This window comes from Acanthaster planci, linkage group LG12 (assembly GCF_054643075.1).
Source record: "Acanthaster planci isolate LZ-2023a linkage group LG12, COTS_SCS, whole genome shotgun sequence".
Taxonomy (NCBI): domain Eukaryota; kingdom Metazoa; phylum Echinodermata; class Asteroidea; order Valvatida; family Acanthasteridae; genus Acanthaster; species Acanthaster planci.
In genome coordinates, this window is record NC_141788.1 from 5,315,766 (window position 1) to 5,338,390 (window position 22,625).

Consider the following 22,625-nt stretch of genomic DNA (forward strand, 5'->3'; position numbering starts at 1 on the left):
ACGCAAACTATGCACTCCAACTTCTTTCCAGGTTTACTCAGGAACATCAGGCCATCATTTGAATAGGGGGCCAGTCACACATGCAGTGTTTCACCAGTGGTTATGAATTATATCAAAACTTGAACAGCCTGAAAAAAAGCATGTTCTTTCTATAGTCTTAACATGCTCTTTTCAGCTAAGGTAAACACACTGACCACTTTTTCATTCCAAATACATTTTCCCAGTCCAAAATAGAAGAGCTGTCAACCGGCTTTTACTGAAAAGGAACACAAATTTTATCCCTCCCCTCCCCCAAGCACTATGTACCCAGCACTTTCACTCTGCATGCCGGTTCATAAATAGCACGGGTTTTGAGGTGTTCAAGTAATGACACAAATTACAACAGTCAGACAGAGACTGCTCATGCTGGCGCCCCACCCCATCGCCACAGTTTGTGTCATTTGTTTTTGAGAACTGAAGTGCGGCAATCAGACCAAACTGGCCCAGCGTGGTAGAACAATGCAAGGATTCAAACGTTTACAGCCATCTACTTCAACTTACTTGATTTCCGTCCATGTGATGAGGAGGTAACTGCTGAAAGGAAAGATGCAAACGCAAAATGTGAGACAGAATATCTCCCCGCAGTTTTCTGTGTTGCAACTTCAGAGGCCAACCCAAATGAGTCAAATGCAATCACTTGAAGTGGGGAAGGGGGCTAAATCAACTTCCACCCTCTGTATTTTTGCTTTCACGGCAATAATGAGGACCTGCAGTTCCAGGCTTACTTGAAATGTCACCGGATCAACAGCCTGTGAAGGAGCACTGCAGTGTGTGACAGCTACCCTTAATGCCACTCCACTGTATGTTGGGTTTCTTGACAGATGAATGTGCTTACTTCGAGAGAGCATTGCAACTATCATTTCTGCTTGTGGGAAGGGGGAGTGAGGCTTTGCACATGGCTCAATGAAGCCACATGGCTCACTATGAGTGCTGACCCTTGGCCTGTGTTAGGCTTTTCCCCGATCCAACTCACTTAATAAATGTTTGCCGTTCTCCCCTCCCCCTTTCATCGATACAGGAGTTCTGTGCAATGGACCATTAACAAGACTCTCTGCAGTAACCATGCAAGCTTTGATAGAAGTGGTTCCCCGGGAAATGACGGGTATCACACGGAGTTACAAGCATTCGTATTAACACAAAGCACACCAAATAAAAGTTTTGAAAAAAATAAAGAAATAAAGACAGGCGATATCGATCCAATTCTCAGAAGAACTGTAACGGTCTATTCCAAATCCAGAATCTCATTAGGAATGGCTCAAGTTAATGACTCTGAAATGTTCCCTTTCCCCATCCCTCTGAAAGGAATGGTATGACCCACCTGGTTCTGTTGCATCATGGGACTGCCATGGTGATGATGCTGAGCGTGGGGTGAGGGCTGCGACCCCTGGGGACCCCCAGGGCCAGGGTTCTGGTGTGAGGGTGAGTGTCGCATGGGATTCTAACAATGGTTGATTTGGTGGGGGAGGGGGGAGGTTTTCAATGGAGGTGATGGAGTATGTTTCATGTACCGCAAAGTTCACACACATTGGAGGGGCATGCATGCAGGAAGCCACACACAAAATGAAAGGGAGAAAGAAAAAAAAATGCCATGCAAATTCTGAGATCTTCAAGAAAACATTCAACAAAAGAGCATGCAAAACAAAACATGGATACGTACATGTACATGTGTAAAAGGTATGACGACATTTGTGAAAGTTCTATATTTTGGTGAGGAAAGTATTGCATATTTTGAAATTTTGTTGGCTCCAAACTGTTCCATTAAACCTTTCAAAGAAAAATCTGGTTTGGCAACTGAAACCACAGCAAGAAACTATCTGTCTCCAAAAAAAGAATTAATTTATATGTAGCTCTTCCATTGCATATGTTCTTTCTTTACATGAAAATAAAGTTCTGTGGGAAAAAGCAAAAATCAGCATTTTATTTCCACTGATAAAAACCCTTGGATCTTCTTATTTTGACAGCCTTCACAGCTTCCTAACCCCCTACCATCAGCACCCATTCATCCTAACTGCTCCAACAATCTACAAACCCATGATGTATTCTCGCTGTACCCCGACAAATGTGCAAGATGTTAACTATCAACATCACTTGTGTTCACTTTCCAAAGACCCCTTAACTTCACGAGGTGACACACTACAGTGGATGTCTTGCTCATTCTCAACTTCAGTGTTTGATTTCAAAGCACCTACGAATGTTTTCCAAACCCCAGAATCACAGACAACTGGAGTGAGGTTGCTCAAGTTCTCAAACAAGGGTAAGATCATTTTTACTTCTTTTTTTTCGTAATGCCATTCCATGGATTTTGGTTCTCTCTTGCCTACCACCTGAACTTTTATTCGTATCAAAACCACATGTACCGGTATGTCATTGGACTATGACAAACTGACATGTCATGGATAGATGCCACACCACGAACTGTTGTATCGTGTGTATAAAGTCTATGGACGATACCTCGCTTTGTGATCCACCAAAAGTATCCTATATGTTACTTCATGGTGAAACCAACGACATCTACACTGGACTGCAAAAGACACTTGCCACTTCTGTCAAAGGCCACACATAAATGTCAATTTCTTCTTTGTTATAAAGATAATCACTTGCTTTTGGGCATGTGATTAGTAAGGGGTATTGCAGCATACCTGTGTACAAAAATTGTTTATTTCTATGGAGTGAAGTTTTATGTGTGGCCTCTGACAGAAGTGGCAAGTTTCTTTTGCTGTCCAGTGTAGATATATCTCAATATCAATATACCATCTGCTTCTTCAGAGCTTTATAGGTTTTTACAATTAATCTCGGTTACACTTTCTTCACATTTTCAACATTGCTGGTTAAGGATGCTGAGGAAAGTGGAAGCCACACATGCACACATTTACATTTCACCACAGGTCACACACGGATAGGTACACTGTAGGAAGGTACCGGTACATTCTGCCTTCAAGCCGAAATAAATTGCACCGGATGACCATTTACGCCACAAGATGCTGAAAAAATCATACTCTAAAAAAAAAAAAAAAAAATGTGGGCGGAAAGTTCGGCCATCATTAAGAGAATCCTGTTTGTGATCTGAATTCTGTTCAGTCACGCTGCAACCTGACGCCATGGTGATCCCGCCTTGTCCCACTTTAGCGTAGGTAGGTCATGCCTGAGCTGACCCTGGTGCCTAGCCCTCGGCTAGGTACTTCCTCTAGAATGACTCTACCCCTTCTAACACCATACCGCAGTCCGAGAAGCCTTTCCGTTGAAACCATGCAGCCAGGAAAGCACCGTCCATTCAACAATAAAAAAAAAATGCCCCAGGTACCTCCGATAGTTACTCCCTGGGGTGAGCCTGCGCACGTGGCCGAAGAGGAAGCTTGTCTGAAACTATGCATGTCTTTGGGGAAATATACGAGCATGATATTCAGTAAACATGTTTTTTAAAACGTGGTTTGGATTCCGCGTCGTCAGAGGTGTTGATTCCTTATTTGGTAATCCTGCCACAAATTGCCTCACTCAGTAAATGGCAACTGTACGTACATAAAAGTTGCCACTCCTACACGCGGACACACATGTACATGTAGGTTTCTGATGAACTTTGGAGGCTTCAGTGCAAAGTCTGAGATGTTATAAAAACACATCACTTAGTTCATGCATTTCCATATCAGACAGATACTGTCTCTACCTAAATGCACTGAAGTACCTGAAGACATTTTCCCACTCGGTAGGGCTGTTCGGGAATCAGGATATGGCAGCTGCCCAAGATATCATTTTTCAACTGTTGCTATTGTACAGGGACTTTTACATAATCTGCTCAAATCTCACACACCCTATGAAGATATTAATTTTCCAAATATTCTGAAACCACATGTCGTTTGGAAGCACTGCATGTAATCTTCAAGAAGTCCATATTTAGCAAAGCATTGATGGGTTTCAAGTGATTGTTTGGCCTTTACTGATGGACTGGCTGACTCGTTGGCTGAATTTCTACGTGTAACTGGACACAGATAACAATATCTCATAGGAACCAGTAAGGACGTACACCACAGTGTGGTCCAAAATTTCCCATGATCCTTCAAGGGCAGAGTCCTACATGATGGTCATAACATGGTCCAATGAGGATACCGTATAAAATTCAAGACAAGACATCAGTCGCTCTTTAAACATGCAACTTAAGTGTCACACATGTAGATGAGCACTCAAGCTTAAAGTCTGATTCGTGTATACTCATGCAATTGCACGTACAGTTTTAGAGCCAAACAATCCTCTCTTTCTTTGTAGTCCTACGTAAGGTCTCCACACCTTCACCTGAGAAGTACATGGTACATGTATTTGTAAGCAGAAATGGAAATCTGGATTTCCTTTCCCTCCACTATTTTCTGGGGGCCAGAGGGGCACTGAACTGCACAGGGATCAAAGGAGAAACAAACGATCAGATTACTCCTGGTACACAAAAAAAAAAGAGCTAAGGCAAGCAGGGATCATGTCCCAGACTTGCTTCCCAGTCCTCCACTTGGCATTTTTTGGCCATGATTCTCAGAATTTTTCCCCTTTTCAAAATGCTCCCATTCTTTCAGGTACTTTGAGTTCTCCAACACATTTGACTGGTCCTTAACACCAGAGGCCATGAATTGGAAGCATTTTCTTATCCCTTTCCACTGCTTCATTTCAAAACTCCTTCATCATGACAAAGGCACAGAAAATGTGGGGCAAACAAAATAAGGAGACACCTCAGTGTGGCAGATGAGGGCAAGTGGTACAGACCCTGGAATTACTATAAGTACACAAACTCCTTAATTTAGCTAGGGCAGCATATCTAATGTTAGCACAAGTTCAGTTATGTAAACTGTAGCAAACCAAGCAATAACGGAGGAACACTATCAAGTATGATTCTTGACAGCTCCATTTTACAGAAGCCTTTACCAGGCATTTTATAGAAGCCATAAGGTAAACTTTGACACCATGAAACTTTCGGAAGAGGGGTAAATACAATTAGGAAAAGGGTTCAAGGAAGGGGGAATTGCATTCACGGGTGAGCGGAGCCCTCCGAGAGACATACCTCACCCCTACATGTATATGAGCACCTGAGCAGTCTCCTAGACTGTCAGTGCCTGTAATTGCTGCACTAACTCCCTATTACCTTGGCCCGAGCGGGGACCTCACCAAGGAATTCTAGTCAAATTCTTTCTGGCAATGGCTACAAATGATTGGTAGCATAAAATAGCCCCCTTTGTAACTCACTCCACAGAGGAAGGCCAGCTTGGGCCTGAACCCAGCTTTCTTGAAAACCACTAATAATACTGAACATTTTAGTGAAAGCCTCTGCTTTAAGTTGAACATCATCTTGCAAATGCCATAGGTACCCCATACACAAGGACATTTTCAGACTTTCTTTTAGTTGGACGAGTTGTCCATGTAGAAAGTGCTGGGGCTACAATGTGTCAATCATATAGCAACTGCTGTGATTTCAACTAAAAGAAAGATATTTCTCAATTCTGATTCTGTCTGGTTTTGAAAAAAATTGCATGACATCTTTCTGGTAGTCAAAGAGCATGTAGATGTATAGTAGATTAAGTCCACCACATAGTTTACCAATGACTGTTACAGGACGCTTCACAAAAGACTGGCCAAACTTGCCAGATCACCCAAGCACGAGATCACCACTGAATTTTTCTAACACCTCTCCCAAGGCCACAGAGGCGTAAAAATCTAGGGAGGCAGCATGCCCGTCCAGCCTTCCCTCCCCCCTCATCACCCTGTGTCTCTGGCCATTGTCCAACATGCATAGCGGTGATTAAAATGCATCAGAACCTGAGGAGGGGATTCTCCTGCTTCTGTGCGTGCAGTGAAGCAGGAGTTAATCCCCTGGCATTGTAAAGGTTGATCAGGGAGTGTGACCATTGGCTTGTGGGGGTCCATGTGAGCGTTGACGGCAAAGGCAGAGGAATCCGTGACAAATTAGCATTTTTCAACAACCTGTACATTTCTGAATAAATAATTCAGTGATCTCAAATGTCAAGTTTTAATTTAATTCCCATCCATGTAAATATGTCTCATATCGTAAATATTTCGAACAGTCTCCATTGAATAGAAACCTGACTGAGTAATTCACACAGATATGTATGATAAATAAATAGAGTTATGGTGTAAACACAAGCCCACTTGTATTCTAAACTGAGTGGCGGATACATATAGTGAACAATAGTAGTACAATAATATTTGAACCGTGACCGCCCAGGCAAGAGCACTGTGATTAGAACTGTAAATTGAATGCTCATTTGTGAGAAGTCGGTGTACATCAACATAAGATGATGCCACTAGCATGCATCTTTAAGCTAAAAAAAAAAATCATTGGTGTAATAAGGATATCCCGGTCTTCTCCCCGAAACACTTTCACTTTTGACCAGGAACTGTCTATTCTTAATTAGAGGCACTAACAGGTGCGTGCTCTCATTGCTCTGTACCCTTACAGCAAGGAAGATGGTGACAATGTGGCTGTGATAGTGTTACTACTTGCTCAAACACTTTACAGATCATGCAAGCACAGAATTGAACATTTCTCCTGTCCCACAAAATTTTGCCTTCTTGTCAGTGGATGCAGTATTATATTCAAGCGTGTACTTTGCTATTGCAAGTTTATACTGTACCGTTAGCTTCTTGCTTTTATTATGTGATTATGTTTCTTTTTTACTCTGAAAAAGTACCACGACATACCTAAACTCACATTCTCAAGAACTCTTAACAGTATGGTATGCAAGTCAGACACTTTTCTCCACTTCTAGCACAACTGTAAATCTTTTTTAGTTTCTATTTCATCATTATCCGCTTCGAACAGGAATAAAAGAGGACGTGTTTTGAAATGAAATTTACAGTCCTTTGGTACGCATTTACTGCATAGGCGCACAAGTTTATGCACGTTTGACACAGAGCATGCTGTGTACGCGCAACAAATTTTAGTCTGGATTGTATGGTCTTCGCATGCACCCCGAACGTGTGCAAGAACCCGTTTGGAAAACTTAGTACCATCTGTCTTTCTTTTGCTGGTGAGGGTACACTGCAGCTCAGGGTGGATTATTTCAGTCTTTAATCAACACAGCCTCTGAATTGAGAATTCAATCAATTATAACTCTTCACACTGAAAACGCTTGTGTCCTCTATTGCATGTAGTTTGTGCAATAGAACTTAATATACTATAGCCTTGAGTATTATACCGGTAACATTACAGGTTTATAAGAAACAGTCTTCCGTGATGAGCTTTGATTCATGTTTACATGTACGTGTACATATGTACATGTCTATATGCATGCCAGTGAAAGAATCTCTCTACAAAAAATTAGAGTTGGGTTGGGGCCGCACTGGTGTTACAGAAATAAACCACTGTGTGTACAGCCAGACAAGTGGGCGGTTTGAACTTTATGCACGCTTGGCTGGATTGTTGGAAATACGCCAAGGGACTCCAGCCGAGAATGTATGTAAAACGTAACCCAAACACATCACACACATATTTCCTTTAGTTACCGTGGCTTCATTTAACAGGTATTATTTCGCCAACAATGCTGGTACAACTATACTGAGATGTAGGGGTACTGTGCCAGGCAATGCGTGAACCTTGAACTGCGTGACCCGTTTCTGCAGTCAGTGCATGATTAAAATGGAAGGCTTTGGGGTTTAACTGCAAAAGAAAGCCCCCTTCGGTGAGGAAACAGTATAGTTAGGATTTTCTTTTGAATTTCACAGCATGAATTTCTCTCTTTCACAGCAAAGACAGGAAAAGCACAACAGGCAATAAGCATATAAACTAAATCCCAACATTTTATCAATGCATATGAGCAATGTGGTCAAAATATAAATGGATCTTCAGAGGTATGCCAGATTTTTGACGGGTCAATGACTGACTTTCAGTCAGTCAGTATATGGCTGACTTTAAGTCTGTCAGTAAACAATACATTTTCAACTTCTCCAAAAATGCCTGGATCTCCACTTTACTGATAGAGTGATGTTTCCTTTTTCACTCCATTTTTTATTAACAATAAGACAGCCACAAGTGTATCATTTGTACTTTACATTATTTTGCTACTGAATGACAAGGTACTGACAATCATTTCCAATCACAAGAAAAGATTTAGAGAAAGCATCATTACGTCAGACGAGCAGCCGCCTTTGGAGGCTGAGTCACAGTTGCCATGGTGACCCCATCGGGCAGGCAGACCGACTGGCTGCGACATACGGCAGGTTATTTCGCGGGCATTGATTAGCCAGGAAGGGGCAGTGGTTTGGGCAGTTGGGGAGTTACGCATCACAGGTAAATGACATCCACCTAACGGATTGCGTGTCTCATTACACTGGGGGTCACAATTTACACAAATGGGGTTGTTCTGTGACAGGTCTTGCTCATCAATGCTAATAAAACACGTGTAATGTCCTACTGTAGCAAGTACATTATAGCAAACATATCCGAAAAACCAAAGACTACGTGTTTCAATGGTAAACTCTCACACAATATGGCAGTACAGAATACTAACTTCACTGGTACAAAATTACACATTTCAGAAACATTTCAAGAGCATCTTATGCAACTTGAGTAACTGCAGTGTTTAGTGTAGGCTTTAAGTGTTGATGAATTTTCTCCCATGGATGAAAACACCATATATGTACTTCATGGGGAGTTTTCCTTTGATACAGTTATACTTCAGCAAAAAGCACATCATGGAACAGTGTTAGCAATGTTTTTTTCTAGTATGTGAAATACTAGAAAGCAGCATCTTCTTCTGGTATTTGAAATACCAGAAAGCAGCATCTTCTTCTGGTATTTGAAATACCAGAAAGCAGCATTTTCTTCTAGTATTTGAAATACTAGAAAGCAGCATCTTCTTCTGGTATTTGAAATACTAGAAAGCAGCATTTTCTTCTAGTATTTGAAATACCAAAGCAGCATTTTCTTCTGGTATTTGAAATACTAGAAAGCAGCATTTTCTTCTGGTATTTGAAATACCAGAAAGCAGCATCTTCTTCTGGTATTTGAAATACCAGAAAGCAGCATTTTCTTCTGGTATTTGAAATACCAGAAAGCAGCATTTTCTTCTGGTATTTGAAATACTAGAAAGCAGCATTTTCTTCTGGTATTTGATATACTAGAAAGCAGCATCTTCTTCTGGTATTTGAAATACTAGAAAGCAGCATTTTCTTCTGGTATTTGAAATACTAGAAGAAAATGCTGCAAACAGCAATGACGATTTTCTCTGAGAAACAAAGCAGTTCCTTGACTTCACGATATCGTAATCTAGGTTGACAAAGTAACTAAAACATGGCTGTGTGAAGGCTACCGACACTGCAAGATTTGTTTTTCATCTGTCTGTGACACTTTTCCCATTACCATCGTTACGCAGTGAGTTCACAAGTCATCATTATAACTTCCACACATGTACATGTACATACAAAAACTACCAAACACAGTATTTCAACCAGCCAAGTTCAACATTTTGATTTTTTTCTCTCCTAGATATCTTCATGCGGAAATGAAAACAAATCTAGAACACCAACACTCATCTGAGAAATTAGGAATTTATGTAGAACACATGCAGTAGTGTATGGTTCATTTGACTGAGGCCTGTACCACTTTCTCCCAGAGCTGAACACTGGCTTTGAAAATAAGTCTGAAAACTCTTCATAACCTTTGTTGGTTTATACAGAATAGCTTCAAGTAGTACTTGGTTGACCAGCCCCTTCTTTTAAACGGGAAGTGAGGCAAAGAAACCATGCACTGCGTGGAAACTAAATGAAAAAATGATCTTCGCTCTCTTAAACCAACAGATTTCCATGCATATTCTACTCAAGACAGCAACACAAAACACTTCAACATGCTGAAGGAAAATCTCTTGAAATGAACTAACATGCTTGGATCCTAACTTTTCATAAAAGGTGTTTCATGCAAAGTGGCCCACATGAGGGAGGAAGACGAGCGAGAGGCAGTGATGATCCTTACCTGAAAGAAGCCCGGAGGCATTGGACCACTAGGCGGCATCCCATCATTAGGGGGCATCTGGCCTAATACTGGACTTGGAGCTGCACCACTCTGGAAAGGGAAGGGCAAGAAAGAGGACAATACCAACTCATTGAGAAATCTCATGTCATATGTGCTGGACTGGGAGCTGCACCACTCTGGCAAGGGAACAGCACGGAAGAGGACCGTATCTAGTCACCGAGACATCTTAGTGCATGTAATATATTTATGTGCCAGAAATGGGAGCTACACAACTCATGAATAGGAACGGCAAAAAATGAGGAAAATGCCTAGTCAGTAAGAAGTATTATATTGTTACATGTACTAGATGGAGAACTACACCACTCTGGAAAGGGAACAGCAAAGAAGTGGGACATGAAATGGATTTGGGAGCTGCAAACAAGTCCCAGTTATGGAGCAGAATTTTCTGCCCTTTGTTGCATTTCATTCTGCATATAAACATGGTAAAAATACCAGATACCTTTATGGCAAATCAGTCCTAAACAGATTAGTGCTGAAAAGAATTCAACTCATACATGTACTGCAAGGTGGCAACATTTTGCACCAGGATTTTGAATCACATTTGTTCATCATGTGAGGCTGATCTTTAATGGATTGGGAAAAAACCTCTTCAAGTTTTTTTTTAGCCCATTCTATTCCCCTGCCCCCACTCCGGTCATTTTTGGTGGATGATATCTGCAAGACTGGCAGTGAGTCATAGGGGGGGTGCCAATATGCTGACCGACTTCATCAACATTTTTCTTGCGACTGCAGTGAATTGGCAACCGAGGAGTTTAAGGGAAAAAGAGAGAAAAAAGACGGGAAAAAATGAAGAGGAAAGAACCGGCCAGGATAAGACTTCTTGCTTCAAGAAATCGTATTATCGAGGGAAGTCACAGCAGGAAAAGCTGTATGATGCATGCTTCAGGTGATGTGATGAAAGTGGCAGTTGAGTTGAAGGAACCAACTTCCACACATTAAAGAACACAAAACCTGCTTTATGGACCAGACATATTCAAACAGTGCAAACTATGGGATATTATCTTATTTCATAACCAATATGTAGAAGTTTTAAAACAACTGTTGCCATTAATGTAGATCCTACTATGTAAAAAGCCACAGATAGCCAAGCAGGTGCTGCAAGGGGCAACTAACAGACAATGCAGTATAAGATTTAATCTACAATACAAAGCACGAAACTAAAAAATTACGACGATAAAATGTAAACAATTGCATTTGCTGCAAAGGTAAATGCAGCTTTCACGTAAAACTTTTAAAAATCAAACCAAAAAAGTGACTTTATTGACACACCCAGGCCTTTAACAAAAGGGCGAGGATGCTACGAGGAAATGCGGGAGTATTGCTGATACATCAATATTATTCTCTAGCTGCCAAAAATGCACTTATGCCCCCGCTACACTCGACCTGATGTATCTGTCCCCTGATGCAAAGCAACATCATTAGGAGTAAAGTGCTCTGAACCCAGCAGGCAATGAAGGCAGACTCTAACAGAGGATTTTTTTAGCCTTTTTTTTTTCCACTCAAAACAGAATCTCGTACCAAATTCCTGGGAAGCAGGCCGGACTGTATAATACTTGTGCACCGGTTGATGGTTCTTGCTTTTCAGAAAGGAAAAAAAACCCAAGTGTGTTGGGAAAAAAAACTCAGATGTCTTGCAAAATGTAAAAAATCAGGAGGAACAAATCAGATTTTTGGCTTTGCTTAGTTTTGTGAATGTCAAGGTCTACTGCATGGGAACCTGCTCGCTTAATATCAATGTTGGCTATTTGTAAGATCCTTTCAATTTGTCTATGGAGGAGGTGTACAAAGAAACCCACACGCAGATGCCAAGGGAGAACTTGGATTTTGAAAATCAGTGCTGGGATTTAAAAGGATGGTTATGCCTTCTCTGCAGTAAGATCTTTCAACCATTTCCTTAATCAGGGTTGCGAACCATATGTCATCCCTACAAAGAAAATATGAAAAGTGCATCTCTTCAGTCGCCCTTGCACAGACATAAACTTCTCATTTTCAGCAAAGCAAAACTTTTAGAGAGAAAACTGTATATACTGACAGCAGAAATGCATACTATTTGCATCAAACGAGCTGCCAAAATTCCACACAGGATTTTTCACCCAAGCTATATGACTCACACAAACCAGTAGCAAAATGGGAAGATATAATTTTGTTTGGTAATTTTTCTGTACCTTGTGTAGAAATGGTGCTACAGGTTGTTCTCCATTGACATCCAAATGCGGGTTCGGCCTCCCTCTCTATAAATGGACAAAGGGGAAAAATGGAAAATGGGAAAACAGAAACAAATTAGTTCAGTGGAATTGTTCAGGGGGGCCTACATGAGAAAAGGCCATGTCACACATTTTGACGTGCTAAAAACTGAAGTGCTGAATCTGTTACATACGGTCAGTGACTACCCTTTAAAAGTGTTGAATCCTGCATTTCAAATGTTGAATACAGCATATAAAATATTTCATTTAAATGTCAAAAGGGTTAGTTCTATCATTTAAGTGTTAATTCGACATTTCTAAAAGTGTTTTTCCTGAAATTGTTGAATTAAGATTTTAAATCCTGAATCAACAGTTGAAATACTGGATTTTGCAGTTTAAAATGTTGAATATAACATTTAAATTTTGGGATTCAACACTTTCAAAGTATCGTCATTATAAGTGTTCATGTAGTCACAATTATTTACAATTTCCTGTATCTATTTCAAGTTGTCTTGTCCACAGGTTACAGATGTCTGTGTGCTTATTTCAATCATTCTACTGTATTTACTTGCATAATAAAACTCATATCTGTATAATTAAAGGTTATCCGAGAATAACAAAATTCCCTGCTCGTTAATGTGAGACTCTCTATTCCTCTGGTAAAATTTATGCTACTGCATATACATTGGGATCCCACTATCTGGTCACAGGATACAATGGCACGATCATTTCCTCAAAAGATCTGAAAAAGGAAGCGTTCAGGTTCATTTCTGTTTCCTGAAATATTTCTGGGAAGTTTCACGATACATGTACATTTGTGCAGTGAGGGTACATGTGGTTCTCTCTTAGCTACTTATGCATTTTGATGAGTGTACGTGTTCATAGACATGTATATTACCTCCTGCCTATATTCACCTTTATGTAAGGTTTGTTCTTGGCATGCTTTCTAAGAAAAAGTAGTTTCATATGTTCTGAATAAATTTTCACAACGAATGATTAAACCTTATTAGTTTGTTTGTTTGGGGGGGCTGATATTTTCTTTCATGCCAAAGTTTGTTATTGCCACCGTATGTAACACTCATTAGAGTACAGAAGTGAATACGTCACACAATTATGAGTGTAAAAGGCATCAGCGAAAACAGGTGCACGAACCAACATGCCCACATACTCCATTCATTTGCACTACACTTCTTAGTTCACAATGTCACACTTTGATACTCAATATGCATTCTTTTCAGGTTGGCTGTTTAACAGGAGCCAACATCAAACTCCTCAGAATCTTGATAACAGATCGGATCGTGTCCACATTACTTGGCTGTGGCTTATTCTCAGCCACTATCCACAGGGTCATGTGTGATATCAGGCTGCACGCTAGTTATTAGGACACAGCCACCATTTCAGATCTGACCCCAATGCAAATTCCCAGGGCTGTGATCTCCCATTAGCCCATGGATACTGAACCCTTCCTTAATACAGTATGTGGATTTTTCAAGGTTAGACAATTCAAGGTTTGCCACTTTTTGGGAAGTCTGTACATAAAAGGGCAAGATTCACATAATCATAGTTGTTTATGGGAGAACTCCTTCATTGTTGCCTGTAAAAAAACACCCATGATTGAGGTCTCAGCATTTTATTGCCGTCACTGGCGTTCCAACTCCTCTGCAGGATGTTTTCTGAATTTCTCTCCATCCAATCTCACAATGTAACCTTGCCAGAGCAAAAATTTTAAACTTTTTCACAGTTTTTGAAACTACCAGTACTCAAAACACATTAGCTCATGAATGACTCAGAATCACGGGCAGTGTGGCCATCAATTGATACTTTCCTCCAGATTACCATGAACGAGTTCATTTCAAGGCTTCTGTGAGATTTGGCCAACAGGGTCTAATACGCTACCTAGGGAACCGGCTCAACCAATGTACATTTTTCATGTATACACAGTCTGTGCACAGATACATAAAGGCTACACTTGATGAAGACGACAATTTGAATGCATCGCCAAAATGATAATGATGTAGAAATTAATGTCTGTGTCTTCCCGTCCATCCGTATGGAGGATGCATGTGTATGCACATATCTAACTGGTTTTTACATGCCAAACTCTGAGCCCTTCTGTGGGAAGGTAGACAGAACTCCATCATCATTCCCTCATGAGCTGAAGAGCCACTTGCCACACAATATTGCCTGGGGAAAAAATGGTTCCCTCGGAGCTTCCTTGCCAGACAGAACAAAAAAACAAAAGAAAGGGAAATAAAAAACACTGGCTGCCCGACTTTCTCCTTTCACTATGCAAAGACGGCGGTCGACCTTAGAATGTCAGCTGAATCTCCTCTGTTGGTCAATGCAACAAGTCAACCAAATCCACGCCAGTGCAAAGGTATGCACCACACGGCACTGTTCATTCTTCACAAACTGTACAGGTGAATGTGCACAAGCAGCTCTCCTCTGGGACAAAACTAGGACAGGGAAGACTGTTTTTGTTTACATTTCCAGTGGTCTTTGGTGATTTCTAAGTACTGTAAGTGTTCAAGTTTATGCTCTGACAGACAATCAACACAATGTGACATTTTAATTCTATTATTCTTGAAACATACACGTATACTCCGCTACTGGAGGGAAAATTTGGAGATTACTAATTTGGGAAAATACACAGTCCTCAACAACTTTGTTTCTCTCTGTACCAGTACTTTAACTGGGCACAACTTTGTTGGCAATTTTTGAAAGAAAAAAAAAAGACAGAGAAGCCCCATGTGCTGTGCACACGTATGTCCCCGCAAAAACTACAGCATTTCAAATTACCAGTTGACCATCTTTTCTTTAGATGTAAAATGGTTACACTTCATACTCAAACTTTATATACTGTACTAGAAGTTTCATAAATTTGCACTTGTTAAAGTTACACCAATGAGATTACACCTTGGAATTTGTCCAAATCAGATGAAAGCAACAACGACCGTGACTAATCACAAATGGGGTACTGAATAAAGAAAGATGGTTCTTCTATTCCCCTGCTGGCTTAGGTAGAGAGTGAATGGATGCTCAGACCCCCAGACACTCTTCAGCATGCACTAGCATAATCATTGTATACACCCACTTACAGCTTCACAAACGCTAAGGGCACAACAAGCCCGCCCACATGCAATGGCAAACACATGCTAGATAACCCTCAGATCAGCTCCCCAACGCTCTTTTTCGAACGCTCTTTTTGTGTGTGTGTGTGTGTATTCCTCTCTCCTTCCTCTCCAAAAAATCTGTTCAATCCACAACAAAAGAGATTACAACATGCAGAGCCCTATTCAGGGTCACTAAATAAACATCGCTGACTTCCCCTCGCCTGGCTTGACCCCCTTACTTTAGGGGTGCTTCTAATCAATAAAGGGTAACAATAGAACACCCTGTGCAGCAAGGATTGTAGCATGTGCCTGGCTTTAGTTTAGTCAACTTCCACTGCATTTACACCCAACAATGCCCTACCAAAATCCTCCATCCTTGGATGCTGGACAATATTTGACTTAAATGTTACTTAATGCAATATTAGCAGTTCCAGTGACAACATGTAGCCTAACAGTGACCTGCATGAACTCTTCTGGATCTGTAAGCAAACTCTGTGGTGTGTGTGTGGGGGGGGTGCTTCAGAGCACACTGCAAAGCGGGAGGATGAGCAGCTCTTGTAACAGCCACTGGTTTGCCCTTGGTGGCTAAGGCTCATTATATATGCCCGAGCTTTTGATGTGACCCATGGCTTGTCAGAGTCTGTATGCATAGGATTCACAGTGTGTATAACGTGTCAGCAAACACAAATACAAACAAGATAACAGACCTACTCCTTTTTTGTAAATCCCAATCTACCTTTAAGGACAGATTTCTTTTCAAATTTAAGTTCAACAGCACCAAGATTACAGAAAAAGAACTAGTAAATATTTCAATAAACCTTCCAAACACTGGCAATGTATTATTCATATCAAACAGGAATCAACATGACATAATCAGAGAGGCACAGAAAAGGGTTAGTTTTTATCAACACGTCATGTAGTTCATCCCAGAAGCTGGAAAGTATTGCTGATCACTTAGTGTTCTCATACTCGCAGTCCTTAGAAAAAGTTATACATCCCACAGAATAATTATATTGAACTCAATAATGATAGCAGGTAGGTAGTGCATTACTTGTGTGAAATCAATGTCAAACAGAATAATCTGTAAGCTGAAAAACAAGGTCAAAGAACCACTTTTCCCTGTATGTTGCCTACAAGTACCAGTGTGGCACCAATGTGCATAATTTATATTATTTTCTTCCACGTGAGAGGGCAATATTTTGAACTGTTTGAACACACGTTACTCAGAGAAATAATTTTGCCCTGAAAAATGCCCAAGAACCACAATAGACAACGGTTTTCCAGATTCCTCATCCATGAAAGTTTTCTGATACTGTGAACCAACACATAAGTGATATAAATGTCACACATGAACACCACAAGATCACACACCAGGCAAGCAGTTTGAAGAAATTTCTGTTTGAAGGGGACACAAAATATGAACAGCGCCCTCTCTCAGCTAGACAAACCCTAACTGCAGGCAATTCTGTTCTCCAGTGTGACAAAATTCTCGAACCAGGGTAAACCAATGATTAAAATCACCTCAGAATGCAGGATCCCTAGATGTAAAACTTGTACAAGTAATTAGCTTTGGTTGGTTAACAGGTCAAATGTCATTAAACCAGGAGAATAATATGCTAGCCAAGGTTTTAAACTATGAGAGAGAGGGATTTTTGAAGAAGACTGGAGAAAAATCTTCTTGTGTTGTAGAATTCAGTGTTGTTGAAGTTTTGTGTTACTGGCTTTGTTGTAGCATGTGCACTCTGTACCATAACAATGTAAATTCTGCATGTTTTGCTGAGATAAAGGTTGAATAGTGAAAGACAATTTGCCTGTAGTCAAAATAAGAGGTTGTGCCTTTTAACTATGGCCAATGAAGAGTAATTTTTTTTGGTTCTCTTGACTCTATTTGGCCACTCAGTGACTGATGCCCACAATATTCTTGACTCCTGAAACATGGCAACAAAAGTGAGACAAAAAAAAAGAGATGGCTCGTTTTCTTATCCTTTACAAAGGCAGAGTATCCAGCAGTGTACTACCAGCAAGCACAACGGTCTGGAAAACTCTGACTGGGTATGCTCTGGCGAGCTCTTTGTTCCTCCAAGGCCCAAGTGACCAACAAAAAAAAAGCAAGCCACAACAAGAAGAGTGCTTCAGTAATAGGCTTAGGACTTCCTGTCCCAGAGAAGCCATTGATATTCAAATATATTCATCCATAAAAAAAGCATGGTTATGTAATCAAGACCACAGCGCTTGCCAGATCCCTGACGTGGGATTTTGTGTCAGGAGGAGCAGATGATGATGAAGGCATCTATGATCTCTGGGATTGATGTCATATTTTGCTGCTCATTCAAGGGGTCGGGGACTGTTGGTCAAAAGATGCTCTTGCAGGGTAGAGAAATGATTCCTTATTCAAGATGAAGAGACTTCAAATATTGGGAAGGGAAAATATAGGCTTTTTGTGGGGGAAAATGAGGTGGAGTAGCAAGTTCATTTCAATTCTGACAGAGACTGTAATTAATAAGAATCGTTGTTTTGATTGCAAGAACAAGTTATATGTACATGTGCCTGTATATACATGCATCAAGAGAAAAGTGTGCGCGATGTGTACACAAGCAAGCAGCCTTTTGATATGGTATCAAATTAAAGCTGGAGAAGCACCACTGTCTCTTGTTGCACCAACAATGCAAAATCCTTCAGAGATTGGTTTTGATCTAGTTTGCCAACCAACTGCATAGATGACTGATACAATTCTGCTGTGGTCTTGTTGCAGTCTTAATCTGCCACAGGTATGGTTCACACAGAATCTGGATACACATGCACGAATGTTTAAAATATTTCTGTATAAACATTGTGGGTAACTGTCTGTCTTAAAACGATTTCCTCCTCCCTGTGTCACTGCAATGTGCACAACTTGCATGTCAGTTTGCTTGGCCCTGCTCTACATATGCTAATCATATGGACATATGTAACAGACAGACAGATGGGCAATCACCGTTGTCCTTGTCTCCAAATCGGCCTTTTGTCTTGACACAGATTCATCAGAATGATACAAGTAGCTATGTGCGAATGTCTACAGCCAGTTGGCACAGTGGTGTGCAGAGCTGGTATGGCAAATCAGAATCACTGCATTCAAGAACTTCTTTGCTAGGTTATACTCATTATGGGAAGCACAAAATAGTGATTACAATGCCTTCCAAATACACTGTTTACCTAAGACACGACTGTAACATTGGTCCACCTTTATTACTATTATTATTTCTGGCAATAACACCAAGGATTCCTCAAAAAGCGCTTTGGTACTGTAGCTCGCAAACCTAAAGAAAACTGTAGAGAGGAGACAATGAGAAGCTGTTACAGTTTCAGAGGAGGGAGGAAAACCCCAGAGGAATATTCTGGGTAAAATCCACAGCATCAGGTAGGGACTGAAAACCCAATCCACACGTGGACTGAGCCGGGAATCGAACCCGGACCACAGAGGTGGAAGACCAGGAAAGAACCATCACGCCTGCCCAACTCTCCTTTACTGGCGATGGAACAATTTCTGTCTTAACTTAAATTCTTAATAGTTTCCTATCCATTCCTGACATTCAGGCGGCATCTGTAACTTCAGAATATTAGACAATCGTCTATCAATCCCTTCGCAAGATGCCTGTAAGGATGTCTATGGAAGGTCTCAAAGAGCTGTCACATAAATCTGCATTCCTGGAACACTTTATAATATAGCACAAAATAAATCCTCATAAAATACCAATGTGAGAATTTGTCTTTCTGACTCAACTGCATTAAAAATTCTAACAGTTCATCGGGAAATGTGTGCTAAGTTGATTTTGCAAAAACCATCTCACCTGCGCATTCTTGACTTTCAATAGTAAGGATAACTAATCCCACCAAATATAATCTAATCCTACATAATCCCATATGTCCAACACCTTTCAATGGCATAATTCCAACTCTCAGAAACATCTTCAGGAAACGCCACTGAATGTTGAAGGGAGACATACATGTATCTCAAACTACAAATTAGTTGGACGTAGAACTGCACGTTCAATGCAGGTGAAGAAGCTGGTGGTATGCAACAACTCGGAGGAGATCGTGAGTGGCAAACAACGCAAGCATCCACGAGTTTCCACACTGCAAAATTTCGCCCCAAAGTGGCATCAAAATATTCCAAGTGGCTCTCAAATGTACCGGTATGTTATGTTTCTGTTTCCGCGAAAGGGATCCCAGCACGTACAGGCCATAAACACCCACCCACTCTCTTGGATCTGCCCGCTTGAGAGACAGGAAGTAGGGAAAGATAAATTGAAACAATGAAGTAACCCTTTTTTGGCAATGGCTTGGGTCAGCCATTCCTTTCTCCATCGAATCCTACTTCTCTCAGATCCTTCAAAGCCCATAAAATGATTTTTGGAGGTTTGGGCAGGATTCAAAAGGCACTCTGCCAGCCAGTAGAAGTACAGATGAGGTGTCAAATGAATTGCTGGAAACTGTTGGGTAAAAGAGTATTAGGGAATCCAAAATGTTTGGGGAGTTTGGGATATGAGCCTTCTTTGTCAGCTACAGTGTAGTGTTGCAACAGATCACAAACAAGGAAAATTCCGAGGTTGCTTTGAAAGTTATTAAGATGGATTTAGCAAACAGAATTGCCAAAATTATGCATTTGTTTTTATCTTGTACAATGTAATTGTCTTTAAAAATATTCCAGCATTCTAAAAAAGGATTTGAGAGCTGCTTTACATAGAGGGAAATGCCTACAAAATCTTGATATTTGCTTCAAAGTTGAAAATGAGTTTCAAAACTACAGATTTCAATATGCTGAAATTCTTGTGTCCAAAATAAAAGTGATTTTCAAAAGATTTTAATGGAATTTTTTAAATTCTGTAACCTGCTCTCTTCAACTAGTTTCAACAGTGCAAGGTCTTTTTTGGTGGGGCCTCTGGCTTCAGAGGCTGCATGTCTTGTGTGAATACAGACAGGGAATTAATTATGACATTTGGATTCATCAGAAAAGGAGAGTTGTTTTTAAAACTTTTTGTACCAACCCCCCTCCCCAATTAATTACAACCAGGCAAAGCACCAAAGCCCCCATGGGCCACAGCATGTATTTGCTGACTACAGTGACCTACAGTTCACAGTTTCAATCCCTACTCAATCCAATGTTCTGTCTTCACCCAAAAATTGCTTAATTCGCCAGGAAGTTGGTCTCATAATTTTGATGGTGACAGAGTCACATCCCTACAATGTGAAACAACACTGTGGGCTGCCAGGGGTGCACTGTGGTTTGGCACTGATGGCTGTCTTTCTGCAGTCAGGTAAGAATAATGACTTACATGCATCGTATGTATACATGTATGATGAATGGTGTCCAAAAACAAGGAAAATAGGAAACTCTTAACAAAGTGCACACATACAAGAACATCTCCCCCAAACGTTACAAGCTCTCATCCAGTTGGAGTTACCATACCAGGAACTTCCTTTTTTCTCTCAGTAATCAATTTCAATTCTTTTCCAGGAAAACCAGCATTTCAGTGAAGTGAAAGTCAGCATCAGCCACTTACACTTATCAGGTCATAAAGCATCCCCTTGTTTTACTGATGACATGATTGCTACACTTGCGTGTCAATTCTGGTCAAAATAAAAAAGACCAAATTCCCTCATACTACCAGCACAAATAATGTGCAGTTTTACAAGAGAAAACCCTTTATGACGACAACTGTATGGGGATGCAGTCGTTCATAAAACCTACATGTGCATGTACAGTATGTGTACACATGTGGTTGGGCATGCTTACTGGATGACATATAGGCCTACATGTATATGCATGTACATGTATACATAGTGATACTTCACACATGTACAGTACACTACATACATGTATACACATGTATATTTAAAAAAACAAAAAAACAAAAGCAGCTGTTAAAGTAGATTCCGAAGAAAGATCCAACACAGAAAAGCAGAAGAAACAGAAATATTACAGATGGCTTTGAGAAACTGCCTTGGCAGGAGAGTAAATCCTTGACACGTTTTTCTTCAATTTTCCCAAGCCCAGCTAGCAGACTTCTTAGCTCAGTGATTAATTAGTACATTTCACAAACGCTTACTTTCAAGGGAAACTAGAAATCAAACGCAGAAATGAATTGCTGAGTGGAAAATGATACAGCATTCAAGTCATTAAAAAAGCCTGATTTGAGAAATTATTATCCGTTTTTATGTTAACAAAGTGTAATTTATAATTACTGACTTAGGTGCATGCATACACTAACACTGAGCTGCAAGGAGTACTTGGTTTGAAGGACTCTACCAAATACATTATGCGCTGCCAAGGGATGGTTGATTGTTTTGTAACTCAAATTCACTCCCAATTATTTCATTCCATCTGTCCAGCACACAGGACACTCGCATGAAAATAACCAAAATGAAATACAACAGATAAAACATTTATCTCTCACAGAGCATGTTTGAAACACACAGTGCCAATTAGCATAAATTTACATACATGTAACAGCTGAAAATGAGCACTCATCATTTTTAGTGTTGTGTACAACAAACTATTTTTTTTCTTTCTTTTTCGGGGAAAATATACTTTTTAACAAACAGGCATGCGGAAAGAAATAATTTTGTAAAGCAGTGAGAAAATGTGATTTATATTTGCCATTTAATATTTTCAGTTTTACAATTGAGGCAGGCCACATTCTGTTGGTCAGAGAAGCTGGAAATGTGCCAAGTAGGGACGCTGCATTTTCTGCAAAAGGGGTGTTTGGGGATGCACACCATGAAATAAAAATTACAAATGCTGCAGAGATTCTTCAGTGTGAAATTTTTTATGATGCATCGCAGCAGATTGTTAATAAGGAATTACACTGCACAGAGCAAAGCTTTCACATTTAAAAAGGTTACTTGCAGAAAAAGGGAGGCAGTGAAAATTCTGCTCACTGTAAATATTATGGTACCAACCTGACCCTGGGGCCACCTTTGGAAAATGTCAGCCACTGGTCACATGATCACAGCTGGTTGTCTAAATTCAGTGAATTTTGTTGGAGTGGGTTGATGATAGTGATAGTGAAGTAAGGGAAGTTTCCCTTCACTTCTAAATTGGAAAAGACTACAGCCGAGTTTAACAGCCAGCATTTCCACACATAAAGGCTTTCACAGAACATGTTTGTCCACTGGAGAACTTTCAATTGTATGTGTGAAAAAATCATGTGCAAGAATGTATTCCAATACCTGGTAGACGAAAAAAAATGCACTGAAGGAAACATTTCAAGCTGTTTGAAAACTACACAAAAA

The 22,625-nt window shown here is 40.4% G+C and overlaps 2 protein-coding genes across 23 annotated transcripts in view; one reads left to right on the plus strand and one right to left on the minus strand.

The window, feature by feature from the left end:
• The window catches only part of LOC110984391 (uncharacterized), a 32,615-nt gene extending 19,369 nt beyond the window's left edge, over positions 1 to 13,246 (plus strand). For 6 of the 7 annotated variants that reach the window (XM_087143732.1, XM_087143728.1, XM_087143734.1 and 3 more), the window contains 3 exons: positions 1,342 to 1,458; positions 2,147 to 2,293; positions 9,934 to 13,246. The gene's annotated coding sequence lies outside the window, so the exon portion shown is untranslated. Of the gene's footprint in view, positions 1 to 1,057; positions 1,142 to 1,341; positions 1,459 to 2,146; positions 2,294 to 9,933 lie in introns of all 7 variants that reach the window. The other variant, XM_087143729.1, reaches the window with a different exon arrangement.
• Positions 1 to 22,625, minus strand: part of LOC110984389 (single-stranded DNA-binding protein 3-like) — a 102,956-nt gene that overhangs the window by 51,356 nt on the left and 28,975 nt on the right. For 9 of the 16 annotated variants that reach the window (XM_022244554.2, XM_022244561.2, XM_022244556.2 and 6 more), the window contains 4 exons: positions 12,223 to 12,288; positions 9,998 to 10,087; positions 1,358 to 1,477; positions 541 to 573 (listed from right to left, as the gene is read on the minus strand). In XM_022244554.2, coding sequence (XP_022100246.1) covers positions 541 to 573; positions 1,358 to 1,477; positions 9,998 to 10,087; positions 12,223 to 12,288 — 309 coding nt within the window. The remainder of the gene's footprint in view (positions 1 to 540; positions 574 to 1,357; positions 1,478 to 9,997; positions 10,088 to 12,222; positions 12,289 to 22,625) is intronic. The other 7 variants (XM_022244557.2, XM_022244553.2, XM_022244566.2 and 4 more) reach the window with 4 other exon arrangements.